General features: G+C 36.2%; 1 protein-coding gene across 1 annotated transcript in view; it reads left to right on the forward strand.

The window, feature by feature from the left end:
• The window catches only part of gabrg3 (gamma-aminobutyric acid (GABA) A receptor, gamma 3), a 270,143-nt gene that overhangs the window by 12,452 nt on the left and 231,457 nt on the right, over window positions 1–26,234 (forward strand). Inside the window, exon 3 of the mRNA XM_002931640.5 lies at window positions 21,894–21,961. Within this exon, the coding sequence (XP_002931686.2) occupies window positions 21,894–21,961 (68 nt within the window). The remainder of the gene's footprint in view (window positions 1–21,893; window positions 21,962–26,234) is intronic.

Consider the following 26,234-nt stretch of genomic DNA (forward strand, 5'->3'; position numbering starts at 1 on the left):
ACATTTTTGTCTCGTATACCTAAGTTTGATTTAGCTGAGAACCCAATTCCATGCTATTTTATTTTTTTTTTACATCTAAAATATACATTTTGATTTATTCTGAACTATTTTATTCAGCTATCTGTATAACTAGAAAGTATCTGTATAACTAAAAAGGCATGAGTGTCTGAGGATCACTCAAGCAATATTTTAGTAATAAAGGAGTGTTATCTAAAGTTGGTCCAAATGAACTACAAAATGAATCAGACCGTTAATAACTGTAGATTTGTCATCATCTGCTTTAGTTTTGCATGGTGTTCCAAGAAAATTACCTGTAACATTTAAGGATGATTTATTCAGATGCCCAAAATTTAAGGGATTTGGTGAAATAACTGAATTGTAATGCAGCCCAAGCAGCTAAGTTCTCGTAGATGGAATTCCTGATGTAGATAAGTGTAAATGTAATTTCACAAATGTTTAGTAGTTTTGTTATGGAATAACATAGACAGCTGCGATATGTTCAGTTATTATAAGAACCCTATAATCAGATTCTATATCCAGTGTTGCCTTAAAATATGCTTAGCAGAGAATGAAATAATGTTATCTTACATGTGTTTTGCCAAGATAAGGATAACTGCAAAAACAAGCTAGCCTGACTTTACAAGCTATAAAGACTTTACATTTCTTTATGATCATCGTTACATTAATTATTGTTTTCGCAGGTACTGTCATTTTGTTTCACTGGGGTCCTTTAATGCTGTGGGATGGCATTTCGGGGAGATCTCCCCATGTGTCATAGCCCTTAGGGTCCCACAGGTCTGGGAGTGCACCTAGCTGTGTTCCATATATATATATATATATATATATATATATATATATATATATATATATATATATATATACAGGAACAAATGGAGCACACCCTATTAAAGTCCAAATGCCCAGGGTGCTAGCAAAAATATATAAAGCAAGACAGTGAGCTGCACACACCAGGACTTGGCAAAAAAATGATAAGTTTATTTAAGCAAAGAAATCCGATCGGATTTCTTTGCTTAAATAAACTTATCATTTTTTTGCCAAGTCCTGGTGTGTGCAGCTCACTGTCTTGCTATATATATATATATATATATATATATATATATTTATTGTATTTTCATTAACTGTCTTAAATTTAAGTTACAGATAATTTTCAATCAGCTCAGCTTACATTTGTTAGAAGAATTTCTAGTTTTTCAAGTAATTTAGTCTCTCACACCCTTAATACAGGTGTGGTTCCGGGTACGGGTTCTTTCTGTCATTTGGATCTACATACCTTAAACCTACTAAAAAAACATTTAAAGATTAAATAAGCCCATTAGGATTGCTCTGCCTCAAATAAATATTTATTTTAGCAAAATTAAGTCAAGTACAAGGTACTGTTGTATTATTACAGAGAAAAAGGAAGACATTTTTAATAATGAGAAGTATCTGGATAACAGGTTTCTGGATACATGTAATTATCCATATACACACAGTGGTGCCTGTATTAAGATATATTTTGTATAAATATGGTGGACACCAGTGAGGTCCTTTGCCATAAGGTAAGCTCTATTGGGCCAGGTGATTACTATAAAGTGCAGCAAAATATGTTGGCTTAATATAAATAAAAGTATATTAATAATGAAATACCTATGTACAGTACCAAACTGCAAATGTTTCACAGGACAGAGTTGTGGCTACCCACATGAATTTAGTACTGTGTGCATTTGGCAGTGCTGTTAATGAGGAGCAGGGGTGGGCACAATGGTGTCCCACCCTCTAACTTGCCCTTTGTTTAGATCCTCAAGTCTGGGTGTGACAATTGATTCAGGCTGCAACAGGGCCCTGCACTTACATCATGCCTTATAAGGCTTATATGATGCTTTTTGGTCTCCTATGTCAAGCAATAATGTGATAATTCTGACCTTGTTCTTATAATGCACAGATGTACATGACACAGATAAAGAATGTTTGTCAATATTTAGCCATTTCAACACATAGCTCCTAGTTCATTTCTGAGTGCCATACTTTTTTGGTTTAATGTAAGAACCTTGTTTGTCCAACCCTGCTGAGAAAAGGTTGAGTTTAAGGGTTCTCAGAGGGCAATCTTCTAAGGCATAAGAAGCCAAGGACTCCAGGAACACAGAAAGTATACAAGAAGAAGTATACTAAGGATCCCAGGATATCTTCTATTTGTATTCAATAATCCTATCCCCACTAGACACTAGATAAATGCATAACCCTTCTTTTGTAGGTTTTAGATACTGCCTGCAGTATCTAAAATTTCATGGACAATAAAGCATCCCATGTATTATTGTTTTAAGGGTGTTTGCAGTACAGGTATGGGATGCAGGTATGGGATATATTTTCCAATATGCTTTGGGCCAGGGGTATTTCTTAAATGTAATATTACAAAACAATAATACAAATATAATAAATATATTAAAAAATAAATAATATGTAAAAAACAAACAAAAAAAAAAAAGGATTCATTTGCCATCAATATGCATTTATATGGCTTAATTAGCATCAGGCAAAAGGTACTGCTTTATTATTCCAGACAAAAAGTAGAGGTCTTATTTGCTTGAAATGGATTCTTTGGGAAATGGCCTCACTATATTGTAAAGCTTACTGGATAATGGGTTTCTGGATAATGGATTGTATTTAAAAGGGGTTTTTAGTCACAATCTGTTCAAAATGCAAGATAATATACTGTATCTGAGACAAGCATAGCACTTTAAATTTACGTTACACAAAAGGCCTATAAAAACTATTTAAAAACCTAGAAAGCAATTATACCAAACAAATCATTTTTGATTTTTTCCTTTACAAAAAAAGGGCCAGGCAATCAATATAAATTAAAAACTGCGTCTAAAAACTGCTTGTAAATACTTAAAAGTATTGATGACAACCAACCAGGCATTTTTACAGAATGTAGTTCATTAACCACCAGACTGCTATTTTTATTTGTCAGCACACTGCTTGATTAAATGTCACTGTAATGGCACAAAGCAGCTGCTGCTGTAATATGAAGGGAAGAGAAGAAATAACCTGAAAATATCTGAGCCACAAACAACTCAAAAATTCAGAAGAGTAACTTGGAACTCAGACAGTTAGATAATAACCATGTGGTACATTTAGACTGAAGAAACTCACATCTATCAAATTCAACCTTTTGTCTAAAGGAAACCTGTCATATTTCCAGCTGATATCTCCAATTTGCTCATGAGTGGAAACATGCCTTCCTAATGCTAAATGGGCAATGGGTCCAGTCAGTGTCTACAAAGCTATTTTGATTATCCCTATATTTACTAACTTACTTAAAAGGCATCCAACTACAATCCACTACATCTATGTCAGGGAGGGAATTTGCAAGTTTACAGCTGCAATGCACCACTGACAACTACTATTTTTAAAAGACCAACTGACTTTAGTTTAGAAAACAATTGATTTTGGGAGTATCAAACACGTTGGCAAAATTCACTACAATCTACTGCAACTCTTCTGCCCACATTCCTACTGATTTCATCATTAAAAGCAATTACATTTGTTTAATACAATCTTCTCCAGAATTTAAACTTCAATGTGTTCTCTCAGAAAACCTTCAAGTACAGCAACTTGCCCACTACAAATGTCAAACATATTGGCCTATAATTGCTAGGTTGAGATTGTAATGCCTTTATTGGAATGACACCAACTTTTCTCCAATTTTTGGTTCAATACCAAATGAAGGGGAATCTGAGAAAATGAAAAAAACAAATGGAATGTGTAAAATTGAACTATGATATTTCATTTTCCAAACTCACTTTTTTAACCCCACTTAAACTGACCTTACACACACCAATATAATCGTACAAAACTATGTACATTAATCGTACATTTCGTGTATAGCCACCTTGAGGTTTGCAGTGTAATGCAACCCCCTTGCTCACTTTGTTCCTCTGGAGCAATAGATACTAGGACTTGACGTTGCTTTGATATTAATAGTAGGTAATGCACATATTCCCAGAAAAGCAGAGGGGCTTCAAATCACTTCTGAAGAAAAAGTTGAGGGAGAGGTATAATTACTATATGAGCTTAAGGGGGGGGGGGGGGGGTTTGATTGGTTTCCTGTTTTTCGGATACTGCATATGCATCTTACCTACATTAGCTCAACTGAACAAGTTCATGTCAAAGAGGGGGGGATTTTTTCCCTTAAGGACTTGCCCCAAATTAGAAGCCTCAAATATTTGTATGTGAGGCTTTATCTCTTCAGTTATATAAGGTGGTCAATAGCATTTACAATTACATGACATCTGGCAAAGTTCATGTGATAAAGCTTCAGCCCTCTCATTGTCCACTACAATTTCTTTCTTTACAATGGGTTTCAAATCATGCTTAACATATAAACATACCGCTGCTCATTTTAATCCCATCTATCCCTCCTAAATAAGATATAGCCTTTACTGCCCATGGTCATTAACTCAATTTCCCTTATTTTACCAGTCAAGTTTCTTGATTAGTAAACATACTTATATTATAATTATATTATTATACTTATAATACTGCACCAGTTTGTATTTTAATGTGATTTCTGGTCCTCCCTGTCATTTATCATATCCCTACCCCAATTTTCTCTTACTATGCCCAGATCCTGGTTGGAAACTAAATTGTGTAACTGTAACTACAGAATCCAGGATTTACAGGTGTATAGAGTTGTCATACAGAAGAATACTGCCCAACTAAATATTAGGGCAGGTCCACCAAGGGTAGCTTGTATGTATTAAATTGAACTGTTTAATTAAAGGGTAACCTGGAGAATTCAAAAAATCTTATACCACTGGGCCTGTTTATTAAACTGTGAAGGTCACTTGTCCTAGAAAATAACAGAATTTGTATATTACCATATACTGGTTATTTTTCATACATGAAATATTAGAAGGTCATGTCTTTTCTTGGCTTCTAGTTAGCAACAAAGAAAAACCGATGCACTATATTATGCTTATATTTATGTGGTCTGTTTACCCAGTTGCAAAATGTTTAATTCAGTGACAGCTTTCTGGACTTTTTTGTCAGAATTCATTCAGCAGATACTAGGGTTGGGGTCAGGGTGAATATGTTACTCTGTCTGGAAGAATAAGCAACATTTTTACCTGTATTGTAATTCTAGTGAAGTGATTAAAAGCCCTCATTCCTCATTTCTCTTTGCAAAAATTATTTCCAAAGCTCAATAAAACAGTGTTGCATTTGATGCTAACAAATCCATCATACTCTTAAGCCTTTCTTTGTTATGTCTAATGTTTTTAATAATTCTGGAAAGCTCCCCTATTATTTACTAGTCATTTTGGCAGATTGTATAAAAACTTTATTTGATTAGCTATTATTCTCTGTAAATTAATGTTGTCATGATATCTCACATTATCAACCAGAGTTGTGTTCAGAAAGTGTTGAGAATTACGAAATGTGAACCTTGAGAAAAGCTGATTGACCAAATTAATATGGCTTTGGCATATTCGTTAAACTGTTATATATTTACAATTGTCTGGATATTGGTGTTGTTTACCAAAGTTCCAGTTTATTGTGGAATATTGGTGACCAGTCTAGTATCATGCTTATACATTCCAGGTTGTGTGATATTGTTACTTAAAGAGGTCAAAGTGCTCATTTACAAAGTGGATGCCAACATTGCTGCGCCCTCTCTCTACCTTTTGGCTAATAGTAAACCCATGCACAGCGTGACTGGAGCTTTAGTAAATAAAGTGCCATGGTTTGCACAACTGCATAGAGTATACCAACTACCACCTAGCACAAGAAGACAATAATGTAAGGGACCTAAGCACAGACAGCAGGATCTAATTCTTTCTTTGTGCTATAATAAAAATATTTAGAAGACATTCCCCAAGGAATATATTAATGTTGCTCACCTTCTCCTACCATGTGGCCCCACCATGGCCACAGTACTAGTAATATGACCAGACAATAGCTATTAATTATAGAATTCCTAATAAGACACTAATAGCTAGAAACTGTTCATCTGAAAGTATAAACTAACGACTTATTTTTCAGTATATTTTAATGAAGAGTTAAATCCATTTGGCAGAAATAACCTTCTATTGGGAGTTTTCCATGAAGAATGGTGAGTTTTAAAGGCTGCAAACCTCAGCATCTTTATTTACAGCTATGAGTCCCGGTAGCTTTTGGGCCAATTTATGCCTCATTTAAGAAAAAAATCTGTTTCTTAGGGTACAGGACATCAAATCTATTAAAGAAAAACAAACTGTTTCCAGGGAAACCATTTGAAAGCTTTAACATATTTTCTGCTTTTTTCCTTTTTTTCCGTTCCCCTTTGAATTGTGGTATTATTTGTCTTCTTTCTGGTTGTTAAAATCATTTTTTTAATGAAGATATTTTTGGACACATTATGTTTCTGCATCTTGTTCAAACCTGAATAAAAGCACAGATCACAGGTATGTTATAAATAGTTCAGTAGCATTTCACTCTGCTGCAAAAGAGCTGAATGAAATATGTTTAAGATGAATTATATAGCAATAGGAACATTATTTATGGGTTATTATGTAAATGTCCCTTTTAATCTTCTTCAAAGAATGTTAGCATTTGTACATGAGGCAGCGCATTCTAATTTTAAACTGTATGCATATATAGTGTGCTTTAGTCTTGCTGGTCGATGCAAGGTTTTATTCACACATAAAGCAGTATGTCACATACAAAGAACTTTCACTGAAAACAGAGGGAGTAGAGTCTGATAAAGGTTACGGATGCTGTACCTTGTGCAATGAACTTACTGTGTGAACCCAGGGGTACAGCAACCCTGTGGCAATAACAGTTCATGCCAATGCAGTCCCCCATTTTGAGGATTATCTTGTTAAACCGTGGTGGTAGCAACAGTGTGCCCTGAGATGTGGCAGAGACACTGGACATAGGGATTGTCACAAATCACTATCAAACATTAACAAATAGTAAGCTGCTCCTTCTTAGATAATAGCTAATTAACTGTGAAGGAGAGTGCACTACATGCTTTGCTGCATCTCAGTCTACATTTTAATTAATTACCTATCAACTGTTGAAATGTGAAATGTGCATGTTATATGATATCGTCTTTTATGTGCTACTGAACTGCAAAACTATTACATTAAAACAAGACACTTCCAAAACACAGCTTTCATTAGTTCAGCTGCTCAGAGTCAGTAGACTATGCAGCAGGGACTAACTAGGAATAAGTCATTAACGTGAGGACAGTCTAGGACCATGTGGCTTGCTGCCGAGAAAATAATCAAATCTATTTTTTGGCCTGCTACAAGTGACAATGTATTCTGCAGCATGTATTATTTCTTAATCCACATCAGCAATGCAGCATATGGAATTTGAATGTGACTTGTAGGAAAGGGATGAGGTAGCTGGGCAAACTTGACAGTTTAATTAAAACCTAGATTTGCCAGACATTCATCCACCCATTGACCCAGATAGGTGCTGCATGGATGCATATAAAAGGGTGCTAGTGATAAGTGATGAAACCAAATGCTGAAGACTGTTGGCTTTGCACAGCCTTGGTAATAATTATTAATTCAAATTCATTTTAAACCATCCTTGGAACATGTGTACTTTTCCAGTACAGGTAGGTAGTTCATTATGCAGAAAGCTCCGAACTATGGAAAGGCCATCTCTCATAGACTTCTTAATAAGCAAACCGTTCTAATTTTTAAAAATGATTTCCTTTTTCTCTGTAATAATGAAACACTTCCTTGTACAGGTACAGCTTTGTTTTTCAGATCTTTCTGTAGAACCACATGCCCCCCCCCCCTTTCCAAATTGTTTTGCCTTCAATAATGATTAATTATATCTTAGTTAGGATTAAGTACAAGGTACTGTTTTGTTACTATGAGAAGGCCTTTCTGTAATTTGGAGCTTTCTGGATAATGGGTTTCTGGATAACTGATCCCATACCTGTACTTAATCCCATTTAAGATACAATTAATCTTTATTGGAGGCAAAACAATCCTATTGGGTTTAATTAATGTTTGAATGATTTTTAGCAGATGGTTATGGTGACCAAAATTAAAAAAGATTAAAAAGATCTGGGTCCCAAGCATTCGGCATTGTAGATTCTATATCTACAGTCATGGCCCAAATTGTTGGCACCCCAGAAATGTTTCCAGAAAATCAAGTATTTCTCACAGAAAAGTATTGCAGTAACACATGTTTTGCTATACACATGTTTATTCCCTTTGTGTGTATTGGAAGAAAACAAAAAAAAGAGAGGAAAAAAAGCAAATTCGACATAATGTCACACAAAACTCCAAAAATGGGCTGGACAAAATTATTGGGACCCTTTCAAAATTGCGGATAAATAAGATTGTTTCAAACATGTGATGCTCCTTTAAACTCACCTGGGGCAAGTAACAGGTGTGGCCAATATAAAAATCAAACCTGAAAGCAGATAAAAAGGAGAGATAAAAAGTTCACTTAGTCTTTGCATTGTGTGTCTGTGTGTGCCACACTAAGCATGGACAACAGAAAGAGGAGAGGAGAACTGTCTGAGGACTTGAGAACCAAAATTGTGGAAAAATATCAACAATCTCAAGGTTACAAGTCCATCTCCAGATATCTAGATTTGCCTTTGTCCACAGTGCGCAACATTATCAAGAAGTTTGCAACCCATGGCACTGTAGCTAATCTTCCTGGGCGTGGATGGAAGAGAAAAATTGATGAAAGGTTGCAACGCAGGATAGTCCAGATGGTGGATAAGCAGCCCCAAACAAGTTCCAAAGAAATTCAAGCTGTCCTGCAGGCTCAGGGAGCATCAGTGCCCGCGCCAACTATCCGTTGACATTTAAATGAAAAGAAACGCTATGGCAGGAGACCCAGGAGGACCCCACTGCTGACACAGAGACATAAAAAAGCAAGGCTACAGTTTGCCAAAATGTACTTGAGTAAGCCACAATCCTTCTGGGAAAACGTCTTGAGATGAGACCAAGATAGAGCTTTCTGGTAAAGCACATCATTCTACTGTTTACCGAAAACGAAATGAGGCCTACAAGAAAGGAACACAGTATCTACAGTGAAATATGGTGGAGGTTCAATGATGTTTTGGGGTTGTTTTGCTGCCCCTGGCACTGGCTGCCTTGGATACACATTTAAGGCACCCAGTGCCAGAGGCAACAAAACAACCCCAAAACATCATTGAACCATGGAATCATGAAATCTGAGGATTACCAAAGGATTTTGGGTAGCAATGTAGAGCCCAGTGTCAGAAAGCTGGGTTTGTGTCCGAGATCTTGGGTCTTCCAGCAGGACAATGACCCCAAACATACATCAAAAAGCACCCAGAAATGGATGACAACAAAGCGCTGGAGAGTTCTGAAGTTGCCAGCAATGAGTCCAGATCTAAATCCCATTGAACATCTGAGGAGAGATCTTAAAATTGCTGTTGGGAAAAGGTGCCCTTCCAGTAAGAGAGACCTGGAGCAGTTTGCAAAGGAAGAGTGGTCCAAAATTCCTGGTGAGAGGTGTAAGAAGCTTATTTATGGTTATAGGAAGCGACTGATTTCAGTTATGTTTTCCAAAGGGTGTGCAACCAAGTATTAAGTTAAGGGTGCCAATAATTTTGTACAGCCCATTTTTGGAGTTTTGTGTGAGATTATGTCCAATTTGCTTTTTTTCCTCCCTTTTTTGTTGTGTTCCAATACACACAAAGGCAATAAACATATGTATAGCAAAACATGTGTTACTGCAATACTTTTCTGTGAGAAATACTTGATTTTCTGGAAACATTTCTGGGGTGCCAACAATTTGGGCCATGACTGTATATATAGGGCATTATTTACAATATAGGCACTGGAGGCCCAGAGCCTAGGGTGACAGCTTTAGGGGGGAGCCCCCTGGTGCTCCTATGGTAACAGAAAATGAAATTTGGGGGGGACCTACCCTGCTGCCTTTCAATACTTGCTGATTAATTGTGATGGCAGAGGTGGGGTGTTAAGGGGTTACCTGAAGGTCCATTCTGACACATGCGCACTACGAAACTTCTTCTGCCCATGTGCATATCAGGCTGGGGCACACTAAGGTCCAGTGCCAGCCCAAAATACAGTGCAAATACTGAGCAAATTTAAAACAGAATATAAAAACTGATATTATATAAATAATATAATGAGGGGGGCTTAATAGACAACATGATCATACATAGTCACATAATTTATTTGGGATGAGAAAAGATAACTTAACAGCATCACTTAGGAAAAAGTTAAATGCAATACAGTATATATAGATAAAATACATACATTTAGTAAACTACCTTCTGTGTAATAGGTTCTCATTAAGTTACAGCCATTATAAGAAAAAAAACTGTTTTTGTACTTTAGACAAGAGAACCTTTACTAGAGAGGAAGTGTTTCTTGAAGTGTAGAAATGGAATGTAGCTTTGTTAATGGGTCCAGATGGGATATTTCTAAGGATATTACACGTGTTTGTGGCTTCATTAACCAAACTTTTAGCTAGTCACTATAAAAAAGGAATTGGTTTCAGATGACTGCAGCATGGCAAACGTGCAACTGCTGTAGAAACATGCATGCCAAATATAGAGTGCTGAGATTCACATCAGTTGTAGGGAAACAAATCTCATTTCATACATTCAAGAGATGTTATACCATGTGAAATTACAGACAACATAAATGTATTGATAGAAAATCTTATCTGTATATACCAGTGAATATTTTTGCAGTGGAATCAAAGTGCTAGATCAGGTTGGGTCATAACACAGTGTTTTGGAGTATGCTCCACTAGGAACTACTTCCTTGCTGTAATTAAGCAGTAATACTACATAATTTAAATAGGGCTCTCATAGAGGGAAAGTCACTGGGCAGACTTCTATCATACCTTGGCCCTCCACAATCCACAGCATACTTTACTGACATCATAGGGCCTATTTGTGAACCCAAGTCCACAATCGGGCAGTTTTTTGCACTTTGCACGCTTTTCCTGGGTGTGTACACGTGTACAAGCCTTTGCACTACATTTAGAGTTTTGGTTCGTGTTGTTCTCCACTTCCTACCCCCTACCTGCCATTGCCGTGTGATCATTCTGAGGCGCAACATAGGAGAGGCAGGATGCACAGCCTGCATCATAGACCTGTTCTTACCACCTGCCCAGGACTTGCATGTTTTGATGCTGCCCTCTGTACAGAGCGCCAGACATTTCACCCAATGCTCATTGCAGGGTGCATTGCGAAGGATGGGGGGGGGTGCAAGTGGTTTTTAGAATGAGCACCAAGGGGTGCCTAGAATGAGCATTGAGTTGCCAAATAGCCAAAGTAGGCCAGAGACCTACAGACTGTTGTTGGATCTAGCGTGGTCTACATTTGACTGCACTAGATTCCAAATGGTCAGGAGGTGGCACATAGGCATCCCCTTCCTGCCCCCTACCCACTTATTAATTGGGAGTCATTTGCATGTGCAAGATAGTGAGTGTAAGAAGGCACAGCCCAAATTAGGCCCTGTGCTTACCACCTGCGTAAAGACAGGCAGTAAGGACAAGGCTGTCTGCTTCTCTTGATGCCACTTTCTGCATGGAGCACCAGATTTTCAATCCAGGCAGAGAGCCACAACCCCGTAGGGCACAAGCTCTGTTAAATAAGCTCTAAGGGGGTTTGCTCTCACATCCTTTACCCCCCTTGGATTGTAAATGAGCCCTCAGTAGTGATGGGCAAAATGTTTTGCCAGGCATGGATTTGCGGCGAATTTCCGCATTTCGCCATTAGCGGATTGTTTCGCGTAATGGATGAAAAAATTTGCAGCAGAAAAATTTGCCGCACGTCCAAAAATTGTCGCAAGAAAATTTGCACGTCCAAAAATTGTCGCAAGAATAGTCGCGGGCGCCAAAAGAATAGTCACACATCCAAATTGTCGCAAGAATAGTCGCAGTCATCAGAAGAGTATTCGCACGTCCAAATTGTCGCAAGAATAGTCGCAGGCATCAAAAGAATAGTCACACGTCCAAATTGTCGCAAGAATAGTCGCAGGCATCAAAAGAATAGTCGCGCGTCCAAATTGGCGCAAGAATAGTTGCAAAAATAGTCGCAGGCGTCAAAAGAATAGTCGCGAGCGGCAATTTTTTTTCCGCACGACATTTTCACCAAAGCGAAATGGGACAGATTCGCTCATCACTAGCCCTCAGATGTATAAATACAACAGCAATTGTTGATAAATATTAAGCCCTTAAATTCTTAATCTACCAATACATTGTTGAGGCATATTAAAAAGCTGTCACTTTTGAACTTGATGGCCAATTGACATTAATATCACTAAGTAATTAATCCTTTTCATGATTTTTTTTACCCATATCAGTAAAAATTTCCAGAAACTGTGATAAAAGCTATTAACTTTAGTGCAATAATGCAAAATCCTTGAACTCACAAAGATGGCCAGGTAGAGGCTTAACAGAATAATAAACATTCTGAGTATAAGCAACACAAGTAGATAAGACAGAGAATTATAGTAGCTGAAAAGGAAAATATTCAGAGATATTCTCATTTGTATACAACATATTGTGAAACCTTATCTAATCAATCAAAAGTTGGGTGTAAACCAGTATCCAGTCATGTTTTTACTACCGATAATATAGCTTCTGTAAACATACTGAATAGAAATACAAATAATAAAATGCATACACTCTTATAACCACTTTTTGATGTCTCATAGACTTGAGGGATTATATTCCTTGTCAGTTATTGCTTGACTCACATACAGCACACTTCAAAACTCCAATTATTTTTCTAAGGAAGAGTCTACAATTTATAATCTAAAATTCTATCTATCTTAAAAGAAAGCAGTCACTAATGATGACTTCATATATTTCTATATATACTGTATTCAGTTTTATTTTTGGAATTGGGGGGGGTTGAATTTCAAATTAAAGTGGGCTAGTTAAAACGGATGAAAACAAATTCGTTTTCAGCCACCTAATAGAAATGAAATAATGGCCCTGATTTGACTGAAGTTGAATTAAAAGATTACTCGAAGGAGCAGTTATATTGAAGAGGGAATTGGTAATTTGCTATTTCATTTGGCAATAAAATGCTACTTCCCTGACTTCTTATATTTATCAAGATGCAAAAGAGCTTTCCTTCTTGAGTATTTCTGGTTTATGGTGGCCATCATTTGCATTTTACAATACACTGAGAATGCTTTTTCTGACTGCTAACTTTCATTAAATGCCAACTGTTTAATGTATGTAATTATAAATGCTTTGCAGGATTTGCCAACTCCTGAGGGCTTTGTGAGATTTGTGTACTGTAGGTTAGGTACTGTAGGTAGCATTTTCTAATAAATCACTTTAGCTAAGGTGTGTTGGGTCCTGGTACCTTTTTACCTCTGTGCTTTGAGATGGGTAAAATCAATTTTAACACCATACAACCCTTTGCAGGAGGGTGTAGGTGAGTAACATAAGGGGCCAGTAATTACTAGAATAAAAACATCCCTATGTAGGGTATAGAATTCTGTTGCCTGGGCAGGGTTGGCAAAAAAGATTATGGCTGGTCTCTTCTTCTTGTGGCGAGGAGCCATTGATTTTCCCTGTGGGATAGTCAGAAATATATATAATGAAACTCGTCCTTGTTTAGGATGTACTTGTCTAGCTTTACTTTAGAGGTCAAACAGTGGTTTATGTAAACTTGCATTATACTGTTAGACATTAACTGTGTGCAGTTATGTGCTGGCCATTGGCAAAGTAAGCTAAATGTTGAATTTACTGTATTTTCTAATAAGTCTATTCAGGTCCCTAGATATTTAGTCATTTGCTAAATACTGGAAGAATGAACCCTTTGCATTGTTTCGCCATCTTACTTGGCAACATTTTTACAAAGGTTGATACTAACTACTTTCTCCAAAAGAAAAGGTTGGACAAAGATTGCAGTGTTGAATTACCATAAATGTTTCAATGTAAGATAGATGAATAGAATAAACTGAAATTCCCATGCCTACAATAAAATATTTTTGGACTTGGCACATGGATACCAAACAAATATACCATAAAAGCACAAGGATAGAGAGTTACACAAAATCCTAATGGGCCAGATGACTATTCCAGCTTGTGTCATTGATCTGAAGATTAAAGATTAAAGATATATACGATCCTCCTACAACATGAGTTTTGTTTATTCTTATTATTCAGAAGAGAAAGGGTTGGCATGTGAGGAGTATGACTGAAGAATTAGTGCTTCAAATAATTATTTATACTGTACTTAATTGTACCCTGTGATAGACTAGGAATGTCAATTGTATTTGTTCAATTACCTCGTAGTCTTTGAGTCTTTCCAAATATAAAACCAGAAACCAACCACTTTCAAAAGCAACCCTGATCTTCACTTGACTCTCAAAAATTACATCAGAATGAATTGGAATATGGATAAACAGGATCATATAACATGCCTTCTAAAAAAGTTACATAAGTAAACATCATTTATAACGAATGACAAATTATTTTTGATATTTCAACTGATTTTTCATGGGTATATTGTTACATACAAAATCATTTTATATTGGATTACCTATAAGCAAGCTATAAATCCAATTTTAGTTTACAAATCAAAATCTGATTAAGTTATTGATGCATAGGGGCCCATTTACTTACTCACGAACTGGCCGAATGCGTCCGATTGCGTTTTTTTCGTAATGATCGGTATTTTGCGATTTTTCGGCTAATTGTCGTGACTTTTTCGTTGCCATTCCGAATGTTGCGCAAAATCTGGCGATTTTTTCGTAGCGTTAATACTTGCGCGAAAAGTCGCGACTTTTTCGCAGCTTTCGCGCCGAGAAAGATTCGGATTCATTCAAGCTTCAGTATGGTGACTTTTCTTGGGCCAGGTTGGAGCTGCAGGGTGCCATTGAGTCCTATGGGAGGCTTCCAAAATCATGCTAAGTCTGAAAGTTTCGCCCGCCGCTTACGAGCGCTCAATACGAAAAAGTCGCGACAAGATACAAGCGCATCGTAATGGCTATGAAAAACTCGCGTTGTTTCACGCAAATCGTATTGGTAACGAAAAAGTCGCGACAATTTCCGCAAAGTCGTAAAGGCGCCAAAAATTCGCAAAAAAAACAGAAAAGTCGCAAAATGTTCGTCTTCCAATCGGAATTTTCCCAATTCAGATTCAAATTCGTGTCTTAGTAAATGTGCCCCATAGTGTTGTATAGTGTTAATTATGAATTCTTCTTTTAGTAGGTTTAATGACAGCACTATGAAAAATAATTGCTTAATTATTTTAAAGGAAAAGTAACACTAAAATTCTTTAATAGAAAATACCTGGTAAAACTTGGCTTCCTGTCAATTGAACTACGGCGATAAGGCGAAGGAAGAAGCTGCTGACACTATGCGCCGATCGAGCCTAGCCTTCTTTCTGTCAGGCTAGGCTCGATCAATCGATCGGCGCATAGTGGATGCTGCTCCTTCCTTCGCTGTATCGCTGTAGTTCAATTGACAGGAAGCCAAGTTTTACCAGGTATTTTCTTTTAAAGCATTTAAAATACTAAGTGGTTTGCAGGATAGGGCAGTTATTGGTGCAGGGTAGAATAGCTTTTTTACTTAAAAAATTTTAGTGTTACATTTCCTTTAAGAGGGTGATTTGTTGTTTTTCTATTGATTTTTTTTGTGCTAAAAGTCGGGAAATTGAATGTACAATATGCATTAAGCAAGAAAAAACTTTGGCATCTTAAAGCTGCCGATGCTATGTATAAGTTAATAGTTGCCATCGATGGCAAATAGAAAGGCTTTTTTTTTCAATGCAAGTTTTTCAAATTTTTCAACCCCTTGAAAATGATAAATTGAGTAAATTTGAGTATTTTTTTATGTTTGTATTTTTTAATAAATAAGCAAATACACAATAAGATTACTTCTAATATTCCACTAATTTATATTTTGTTGGGCCATAACAGTCATATTTATATAAAATGATAGTGACTAAGGAAACCATGTCAAATGTTAAATTGATATTTTGTTATAAATTTGTATCCTTACTTTACAAAATAAGGGATATTTTTTGTTTATATACTGTATGCTTAAAGTATATGTGAAAGCCAGTATATTGCTTTTACCGGCTGTAGAATTCCATTGGGAACACTAAATGATGTAATTTTAGCATGTGAAGATTGAAGAAGAAATCATTGCTTTTATCTTGAAGGTGAATTTAAATCAGATGGGAATTACATATTTTATTTCTCTGAATGGATTAAAACATTTTATTGAAGATGAAAAAACAAGAAAAACCCACTTACCTATACTTATGTTTGTCCTAATATTCCCTTATAATCACAAGAGTTTTTATCTTCAACCTGTGACAAATTGCAGAATATAACCACCTGGAGTAAATCTATTAACAGTAGGCAAAAGTAAAGACATTTTCCCATTGTTATATACAATAATTCATTTCATTTAGCCTTCTGTATGATATTATTTATATGTAAGCAAAGTTGTGCTCATTGGCAGCTTATTGGGTTGAAGGAATAGTTGGTGAAATTGCATGGTGACAAGTGATGAACAGCATGCTATCTCATATTTACTCATTCAAGTTATACATCATTGTGGGCCAGTTTATTAAATTAAAGGGCAGGGAGGTTACAATTCATCAAGGGGAAATGTTAAATCTAAAGAGTTAAAACTGAAATGGATTTGATGAGCACAAGAGCAGACTGCATGTTTAAGAATAATATGGTTTGTTATCTATGCTGTGCTTATTCAGGCACAAATATGAATTCAGTTCTAGAGAAAAACAACATGTCATCATTAGATGCATTAATATGGTAAGATTTGCTTTTTTTTTTTTTTTTTTTAAGTATAACATAAAGTTGCTATAAACTGCTAGGCCCAAGATGTGGCACATAAGACTTCATCATCTAACACTGTTCCTAGGCCACCTGCTGATGTGTTTAGTCAGAATAATAATCTTCATTCATGCATTGTATTTGATGGCAAAATGTTGGAAGTTTATTTTTCTTTTTTCTTTTTCTTGTTTAAATAAAAAAATTCTGAGACTTGATATTTACTGGATTTGAAAAGGCACCTAGAAATATTCTGAATAGTAAACCACTTGATCATATTTATTTTCATGCTGAAAATACAAACTCTGTATATTGTGCCAGCAGGGCTCCCTTACATTACACATTCTGCCATGGTAAAAATTGTAGGTTCTTTAAAAGCTAAAACTGGGTAGTGATAAAGGTGATTCTTAGTTACTACTGGGGGGCAAATGTTTACACTAACTGATGTAAAGTACATAGCACCTCTAAAAGTATGCACAACTGAGAGGCATACAAATATATATGTGCCCATGGACTAGTCACATAATTCCCTGAATGTTCTAAAGGCTACTGGTGCAAAGTTTTGTTCCCATTGGGAACAGTTACACTGGATTCTTGTAAAATTATACACTTTGACAAATTATTTTTTAACGATATAATATTGTTAGTAAAAGCTGTCTTGCTCTAAGCATTTATTTAACCTCTAGAAATGTACCTATATAATTTCCCTTTTTTGCCTGTCTGCAACATTACAAGTTTATACTGCATTTACACGCACTTTTATATGATTATAAATATAGGATTTTTTGATTAGGTAAATATACACTGTAAATGTTTTTTCATTTTTTTCATGAAAGTTGTCTTATGCTACCAATGTTCCTTGGCAGCGAATGCATGTCATTGACTACCGAGACCCAACTCGCATCTCGGAATGCATTTGCTGTTGTAGTTGTTCACTTATACTGTTTATTGATGCAAAGGGCTATTACTGATATATCACACCAATTTAAGGAGTGAAAGATGGCTGCGTTTGTGGTTTTAAAATATTCTTGATTAGATATTTGTATTGTAAATATTGCTGTAATGTGGTTTTGTAACTGTGCTTTTCAAAATAGCCATTTGATGTGATGTTGCACAGTAATAATGGTTACAATAATGTATTGTGTAAAATTTGCAGTAAATACTACCTTCCTAACAACGTTCAATTCAAGATCCAATCATTTTAAAACTCTAATAGTGTATCAGTGCAGGGAGTATGATAAAGCTGCCTAAACTCTCTGCTGAGGTTCAGCAGCTGGTGCTGTGGAGCCATGGTATGCATATTGGAGTTTTAATTTTAAGTATAACAAGCTTGGTGGGTTGTGTCAGTTCCAACACAGGTTGCTGTGGAGCATAAAACATGTACAAAGTTCATACTTTCTAGGCAAAAGGCAGGCAAAATGTAAGAAGAACACAGTTTAAAGGAGAAATAAACCCTAAAAATGAATATGCCTATAAATGCCATATTTTATATACTAAACTGAATGCACTAGTCAAAAGTTTCAGCATTTTTATAGTAGTAATGATACAGGTCTTTACAGTTGTCACAGGAGCTCGCCATCTTTGATTCTGTTAGAACTGTCCGGGACAGTGCACATGCTCAGTGGACTCGGAACAGCTGTTGAGAAGCAAAGCTTAGGGGGCCGTTGCAAATAATCAAACAGAAAATATGGCTTAACTGTCATATAAGCTGATGCTACAAGTTTGATTATTATATTCTGATGTTAATTGCACTGGTTTTAAAGCTGCCATGTTATGTGAATCCAAATGAATAACTTATCAGCATTATACTGTTATATTTATATTCTATATACAGTATATTGTGAGTGGGTCCCTAGGCTCAGTAACTGACAGCAGCACAGAGCATGTGCAGTGAATCAGCAGAAAAGAAGGTGGGGAGCTACTGGGGCATATTTGGATGCACATATCTTCCCTGCTAAAGGCCTGGGGTTGCCTGGATCTGTACAGAGGCCCAAAACATAATGTACAATATTTCTACCCTATTTCTTTAGTTAGGCTTTAGGTCTCCTTTAAACAATGATTCATAGATTCCTGCACGCCCCCACCCCCCCCCCCCACCCCCCACAAGGGAAGGGTGGGACATGACAGCTTTAAATCTGAGACATTGTTTAAAATCATACCTTATCCTCAGAGTATTAAGAATGTGGATCTGAGCCAATCAGCAGGAAGCTGACTCATAGTCTAACTAACTAAGCATGTTCACTTGGTCTTTGTGTCTGTAGTACCATCTAGTTGGTAAATATGGCATCGCCACTTGTCTGGGATACTTGTGTAACACCTTCCCTATAAATAATTTGAAAGACACCTCTTTCTCTTACCTAAATATAGTGTATCACTTACTTGGTATTGGCATTATCTTATCAGGTAAAGCCAATAATGCCCAGAGCTGTTATCACAATGTACAAGGGAGCCACATTCAGCAATTCATTCCTTAGCCAAACTTTTTTGCTCTTTGACATTGCACGTAATGAATTAAACAGCATGGGACTCGGTGCATTTTCTAGATCAGCTCTTTGTACATTTTCTGCAGTTATTTTGCTCTGGCATTTTCTGATCCAATTTCTTTAGGAAGCTTAGAAAATGTGTAGCAGTTAATGAGAAAGTAAAGGTAGATGGCAATTTTAGCTATAAAAACAAGGTGAAAGGTCTAAAGCAAAAAAAAAAACAATCCTTGACTTGTTCAGCCACCGGCTGGGACGGAGATATGACATAGCAGCTCTGTATTCAGATTATTCTTGGACACAGCAGGCACTGCATTGGGTTACTGAAGCTGAAATATTATGTCCATTCAAGAATAAATTGCTATTACTCTAGCTTTAGAAGCTCACAGGGCAGTTTTGTTTTTTGGCACCATTTATAGTTCTCAGATGTTTGAACAAATACAGGAAATGCAGGAAATCTTTTAATCTCTTGTTTAATATCTTGTTAACTCTCTGGCTGAATAATAAAGGGTTTGTAAATGGGCTAAATATACATAAAAATAACAATGGAATAGGAATTATATTGTTAAAACGAAAAGCAACAGTGAGAAGCTAAACTGTAATGTTCCAGAAGCAATTTTATCTGTAAAGGGAGAATGGTGAATGTGGTCCTACCTTAGAAACCATGGTATTGGCATGGTATTATCCTGAAGTGGTAGTTTCAGTAGCCTAGCTTTGTGTGGGTGACAAATGTTTAAAATATTTCCTTTTGAAGTTTGCTTCTTGTCAAAATGATTTCAAAGAAAAGCCAACAATTAAGGAACTGAACCTACACAATGACATTTATAACGGCTCATGTACCAATGCTAGGTGCACAAGACCCAAAGAACAATTATCGGTGTAATATATTCAAGGGATACCTATATTTAACTCCTGCAGTAGGCAAGGTATATGTCCCCACTGCTAGCTTTGGGGTATTCTGGGGTGTGAGGAGTTGTACCTTAGGCCACAAGATGAGGGACAAGCAGTACATTGAGAAAGACATGATTCTTAGATGGTGAGTCCAATACTCTATACCATGGGCTATGTCAAGGGCAAACCAAAACAATATTGTTTGGGATCTATAGGAATAAAATCATGAGAGGCATGAGCACAAGATGGAGTGATGCTGAAGATGGCAAGGGGTAAAAAAGAGCAGGCTGGAAGACCAGGGATTCTAAGGAAGTAAATCACACAATACAAGAATATGGACAAGGGAAGAAAAAAAATGATACATAAAATAGGGTATTTTTGCCTTTAGATTGGGCAGTTATAAAAGGTATTATAAAAGGTATTATTTTCAATGGTTCGCACAACACAAATGATAGATATATGATGATATATGATAAGTGTCTCAGGAAAGGCAAGATCAAGAGATAAGTGAATCTGTTCCATTTCCCTTCGCTGGAAAATTCCCGGAACGGCAGGAAAACTCACAAAACGGAAAAAAATGCATTTTGTTGTGACACGCAACGCGTCTGAAACTTTTTTTGTCGCGAGTCAAATTTTGCCGCGGCAAATTTTCGCAGAAGTTTCTCAGAACAATTCACCAATGCCGAAATGTGGAAATTCGCTGTGAATCCATGCCTGGTGCAAAAGAAATGTACTCATCACTAGCAAGAAGCACAAAGGATTGGTTTCCTGAAATTCTCTTTTGAGTGCTGTGGAATCTCATGTTTGCAGTTGGCTTATCTCTTTATGTATACCAAAGAAAAATAAACTAGAGTCTCAAGGCTTTGTAGTGATGTGCGGGGTATCAAGAGAACATGATTTTATTATTCCAACTTTCAGTTATTCTGAAAATTTGAAGACATGATTTTATCAGTTTGTTAAATATATTTAACACTTCTTGAAATGAATGACTGCGAATCTCAGATGAACTGGCAAACTAGAAAGAAACATCAAGGCATCTTCTCTGTACCGGCAGCACTCAGCTGATCAGCATTTGTTTATGACTGAGACTTTACTAAGCCCAGTGTGTTGAACCCTATAATCAGCACTATTACATGTGGTATGTCAGCAGTAAATCCTGACATCATTTGTCAGCTGAAATCACATTTAAGCTCTATAACCTTTTCAAGCATTTTGCCCACATTTTGTTTTACAAAAATGGATATATTATATTCAGTAGCCACTGTGTAAATATGACTTCATGTAGAAGTCAATGGCAGGTGTTTTTCACCCATTTTTATGCGCCCACAACTTTATGTGTGACTAATTTTTTCGCAGCAGATTTTTGCTGAAGTTTCACAAAACAATTCACCAATGGCAAAATGCAGAAATTTGCTGCAAATCCATGTCTGGCAAAAAAATACACCCATCGCTACTAGATAAGAACAATACAGTTGTAAGTAGTGGTCAAACATAAGCATTTTCTAGCATTTAACTAGCAGCAATATCAGTTTCTCGTACATGAATTATATTTCAGGAATCCAGCTGATTTCTCAGTTTTTAGTCTAGATAATTTACATTTTGCATTTATTATCACAATGGCTGTAATTAGATAGCATTTTTGGCAGGAGGATATAATATACTTAATTAGAGTTTGTTAGCAGACCTCAGAGTTCATGATTTATCTTTTTTTTTACTCTTTCCACAGTTAAGCCAACGGTTATTGATGTGGATATTTACGTCAACAGCATTGGGCCAGTATCTTCAATTAATATGGTAAGATTGGTCATTACTATTTATGAACTTTGGATCGGATGCAGTTTTGTGATTCTATCCATCATGCGTAGTTCTTAAATTGAGACCCTTGTTAAGGAATGGATTCTTGGGTGGCCTATACCTTTGCACCTGTAACTTATATACTGTATATGGTGTAGGGTCAGAAATCAGCAAGTCACCAAGAGCAAAGAAAGGGTCCCTGCAGAAGGTCTGGACTGGGATTTAAAATAAGCATGGGCATTTCAAGTACACAGAGGTTTAAACAGCCCTGACCAGCCCACTAAATAGTGACTGTCTTTAGCAGCCCCTCTGGCATTTGCCAGAATCCACAGATTGCCAGTCTGGGCCTGCCCTTTAGTATTTACTGCTTTGCTAACCTTTTCATGATTGGATACAGTTTTTAGCTTGATTGTTTGGTGCTGAAATTTGATTATAAAAAGATACAAAATTCATAAAATGATTCATAAAATGAACTGCTTTGTAGTTTTTGCATACTTATCTTCCACTAATTCTATTGGAAATTGCATGGCCACCCTTTCATTTTAATTCTGATGGCATTTGACATTTCCTCTTACTAGACATTAACCTTTTGTCTCATATTATTTGTTTCCCTCAGAAAAAGCTCATTATCTGACATTTTATATAGAAGCTTTTTACTTAAAATAAGAGTACAATGACTTTATTTCATATTTGTATGTGATAAACATCTTTTCATATGATAAATGAGGGTAGAAAATGGCCTTGCAATTACTATGGCAATCAATGACTTGTCTATCTTACCTGTATTTTAAATTGCACAGGTCAATGCGGCACAGTGTCTAAATAGCAATAATAACATGTTTGTGACTGTATTGCCATTTTATTTCTGCCATTTGTCTTATAAACTCTTCCTGATGTTTTTGCTTTTGTTCATATCCTTGTCTCTTTTTTGTTCCGCATGTGCTTATACACGATTCATGTCTAGAGTTCTCTCCGAGTAGTAAAGGAGATCACAGCAAAATATCTAATATGATTTGGCCCAGCGCCACTCACCTGGACTCTGCTTACCCTTTGAATTCGATTTTTTACTACTCTGTATGGCCAGAATATAGTTAAAATAGTTTGTATGGTTTGCATGGTTTCCTGCCCTCCCATCATGCACTAATGTACTAAATGTATGACTAACATGGGCATGCTACTATTGCTCTGGGGTGTTACCAGCTTTCAAAACTACCTGCCACCAGGACTATATATTAAAATTAGGAGCAACCTTTATAATTTGCATCAAGGGAGTAATGCTGTCTGCTGCAAACGTACAGGAGTATATGATCAATATAAGCGATCAATAAGATGATCTGTGCTGCGCAAGAAGATATGTTCTGGAAGCATTCTGTGTCAAATTCAAATAATTTTAGCTATTATTAATTGTATTTTTCAACAAAAATATACTAGAGATGATGAATATCATGGCTTTTGATTTATTACTGAATGCTAGTAGACATTTTGTTGGGCAACGTCAGCTGGATATTTTAATGGCCCCTTACAGACATGTCAACTACACTGATTTCACCAGGAGTTACAAGGTTTTCCAGTTTATCTGTAGAATTCAATAAAAGTGTAAGGTCCCTGACCGCCGATCTTAGATTTAGTAATCCGTGGGAGCCCTCCTACCAGGACAAAGGCGTATACGGGGACAAGAAGGACACAGCTCCAATGGAAGTTCAAACTTGTCCAGTTTATTCTTACGTGATCATAGAATTTATACCTCTTGTGTAAGTACAGAGACAAAGGAATCATTATAAATTAAAGATGGAGTAGAACCTCATTATCTTCAAGGATGGCCTTCAAGGATGGCTAATGCGGGACAGGAATTTAAAGGAGGATACAAGGAGTAGAAAAGGCGTTATTGCATAGATAAGATTAAGCCGTTTCTCAAGGCTTATGTTTTGTCAGGTGCAAGTTGTGCAAGGGTACTTATTTGGGAAAACGACTATTATGGGATGTTTCAAGCCTTGCTGGTTGCTGTTACAAAATGGAGATACATCTCTAAAATGGAGTATGATATGCTAAGTATCAAAGTGTATCAAAGTATCAAAATACATGCATATGTGAATATATAATTACATGAATATATGATTATATGATATTATATCAAACCTTACAAAAAGCATTCAGTGACATCAGAGGGTGCTTTTGCACATGTAGCTAGCATTCAGCAGAGAGTGTGCACATGTGCAGTGATGGGCATGTGTAATGAGGTCACTTCCTGTGACATCACAAAGCAATGCAAATGTTTCACTGGTTTGCTGTACGCCAACATTACCCCTGGCTTAAGCCTCGCCCTGGTTGACATTTGCTGACCAAATAATCCTTTTTTTGTACTTTGTGGCCTGGTTGCAATATTTAGCTACTGAATTACCAGTTTAAATACTACCTTTATATGCAGATATTAATATATGATTACTTTTAAAACAGAAAGTTATTCAATAATGGGCAAAAAAACTTCTCTAACCTCTGAATTATCGTACCATTTGTTTGCTAGAACGCTTGCATAGACTTTATTCTGCTTTTTACCCATATTTCTGCCTGCCGTGTCATTTATGTTCGACATGCTAGCATTAGAGTGCAGTTCACCACATGTGGTCTGAGTATTCAATTATAGACATACTACTTAGCAATTAGTCCTTACAGTATGCGCTTGTACCACAGCCAGTTGAATTCCAGCCAAGGTTTGCTTCATTTCTATGCCAATCAACACAAAAAATAGGGACTATTGATCACTGTGCACAAAGATACATATATAGTAGTTTTGTGAAAAGGAACTCTTTTAAAATTCCTCTCCAGTTGTTACTTGCTTTAGTGAGAAATATGTTCATTGCAATTGGAAATCTGTAGTGTTTTTAGCTTGCTTATCAGTTGAACAGTACTGTGTATTTAAGTAATGCTATATAAGTTAAGGCATGCATGCATTTACAACGCAGCATAATAGAATGCAAGAGGGTTACTTGTCTTTTCTTCTGCTGACAGACATCCTGACAACTGAGATGTTTCAGTTTGACAGAATATTTTTAATTTTTTTTCAATCTTGTCATTAGGAATTTCATTTTACTTTCAAATATGTCCTAAGACATGTTCTGTTAATTAGTTTCTCCGTCATTCCATTTACTTTATGTGACCTATGCCTGGGAGGGAAAGGAAACCTCTAAAAGTCAGTGTTTGTTCAGCTGTGGTGTATAATATTTAGTTTTTTTTCCATATATCTGCCTATTTCTACAGTTGTCTTTTGGAAAAAAATCGCCTTCATTCATAAATGATTAATTAGCATAGATTTTACGTGAAAAATTGTAATGTTTTTGATAGAGCTTGCAAAAAATGGACCCTTGTTTAATAGCATTATTAATATATTCATATTGAAATATATTCAAAGAATTCCTAAGTTTGCTTACAGCATAGACTTTTTTAATTTCTTGTTGTGCTCCTCCATTATTAGAGGGTCCCCTCAGCTGTGAGTTTGTTGATGCTGGATATTATGAGAATAACTGCATGTCAGACACAACACGGTGTATGGCAATAGATTTTATAAATAATATAAAGATTACCCAAAATAAGTATTGCCAAAAAAAAGCCAATTTTGTAGTGAACATTTGTACAGGTATGGGATCTGTTATCCAGAAACCCAGTATCCAGAAAGCTCAGAATAACAGGAAGGTAATCTCCCACAGACTGCATCTTAATCAAATAATTAAAAATCTTAAACTATATATTTTTTTAACCCTTATTGGAGGCAAACAAATCACATTTGTTTATTTAGTTTTTAAAAGATTTCTTAGCAGACTTAAAGTATGGGGATACAAATTACAAACAGACCCCTTATGCAGAAAACCCTAGGTCACAAGCATTCTGGATAACAGGTGTAATCAGCTTGAAAAAGGAACTAGAATGTTCTGAAAGCTTGCTATGGTTATCTTAGTTAGCCAATAAAGGTATCACCTTTATACCACTTTTGTTATTTTTTATTTCAAAAGGGTTACCCTGTAAACAGGTCCTATACCTGTAGCACATTTCTGCAGTTTAAATTTGCTTTGATCACTCTCTTCAAGACCCGCTGAATAAATGGACTATGCATGAACATAAATGTAGAGGTAAAATAACTATCTGAATCTGACTCATTAAAGGTAGAGTAATAAAGCAATTAGATAAATCTGTAAAATACTGTGAATGATTCATTCTGATTTAAGAGAGTTTAATATGACAGGAATAAGTGGTTTAGATATAGTAAGAAAAGGTTTCGAGC

The sequence above is a fragment of the Xenopus tropicalis genome, chromosome 2 (assembly GCF_000004195.4).
Source record: "Xenopus tropicalis strain Nigerian chromosome 2, UCB_Xtro_10.0, whole genome shotgun sequence".
In the NCBI taxonomy this organism is placed as follows: Eukaryota; Metazoa; Chordata; class Amphibia; order Anura; family Pipidae; genus Xenopus; species Xenopus tropicalis.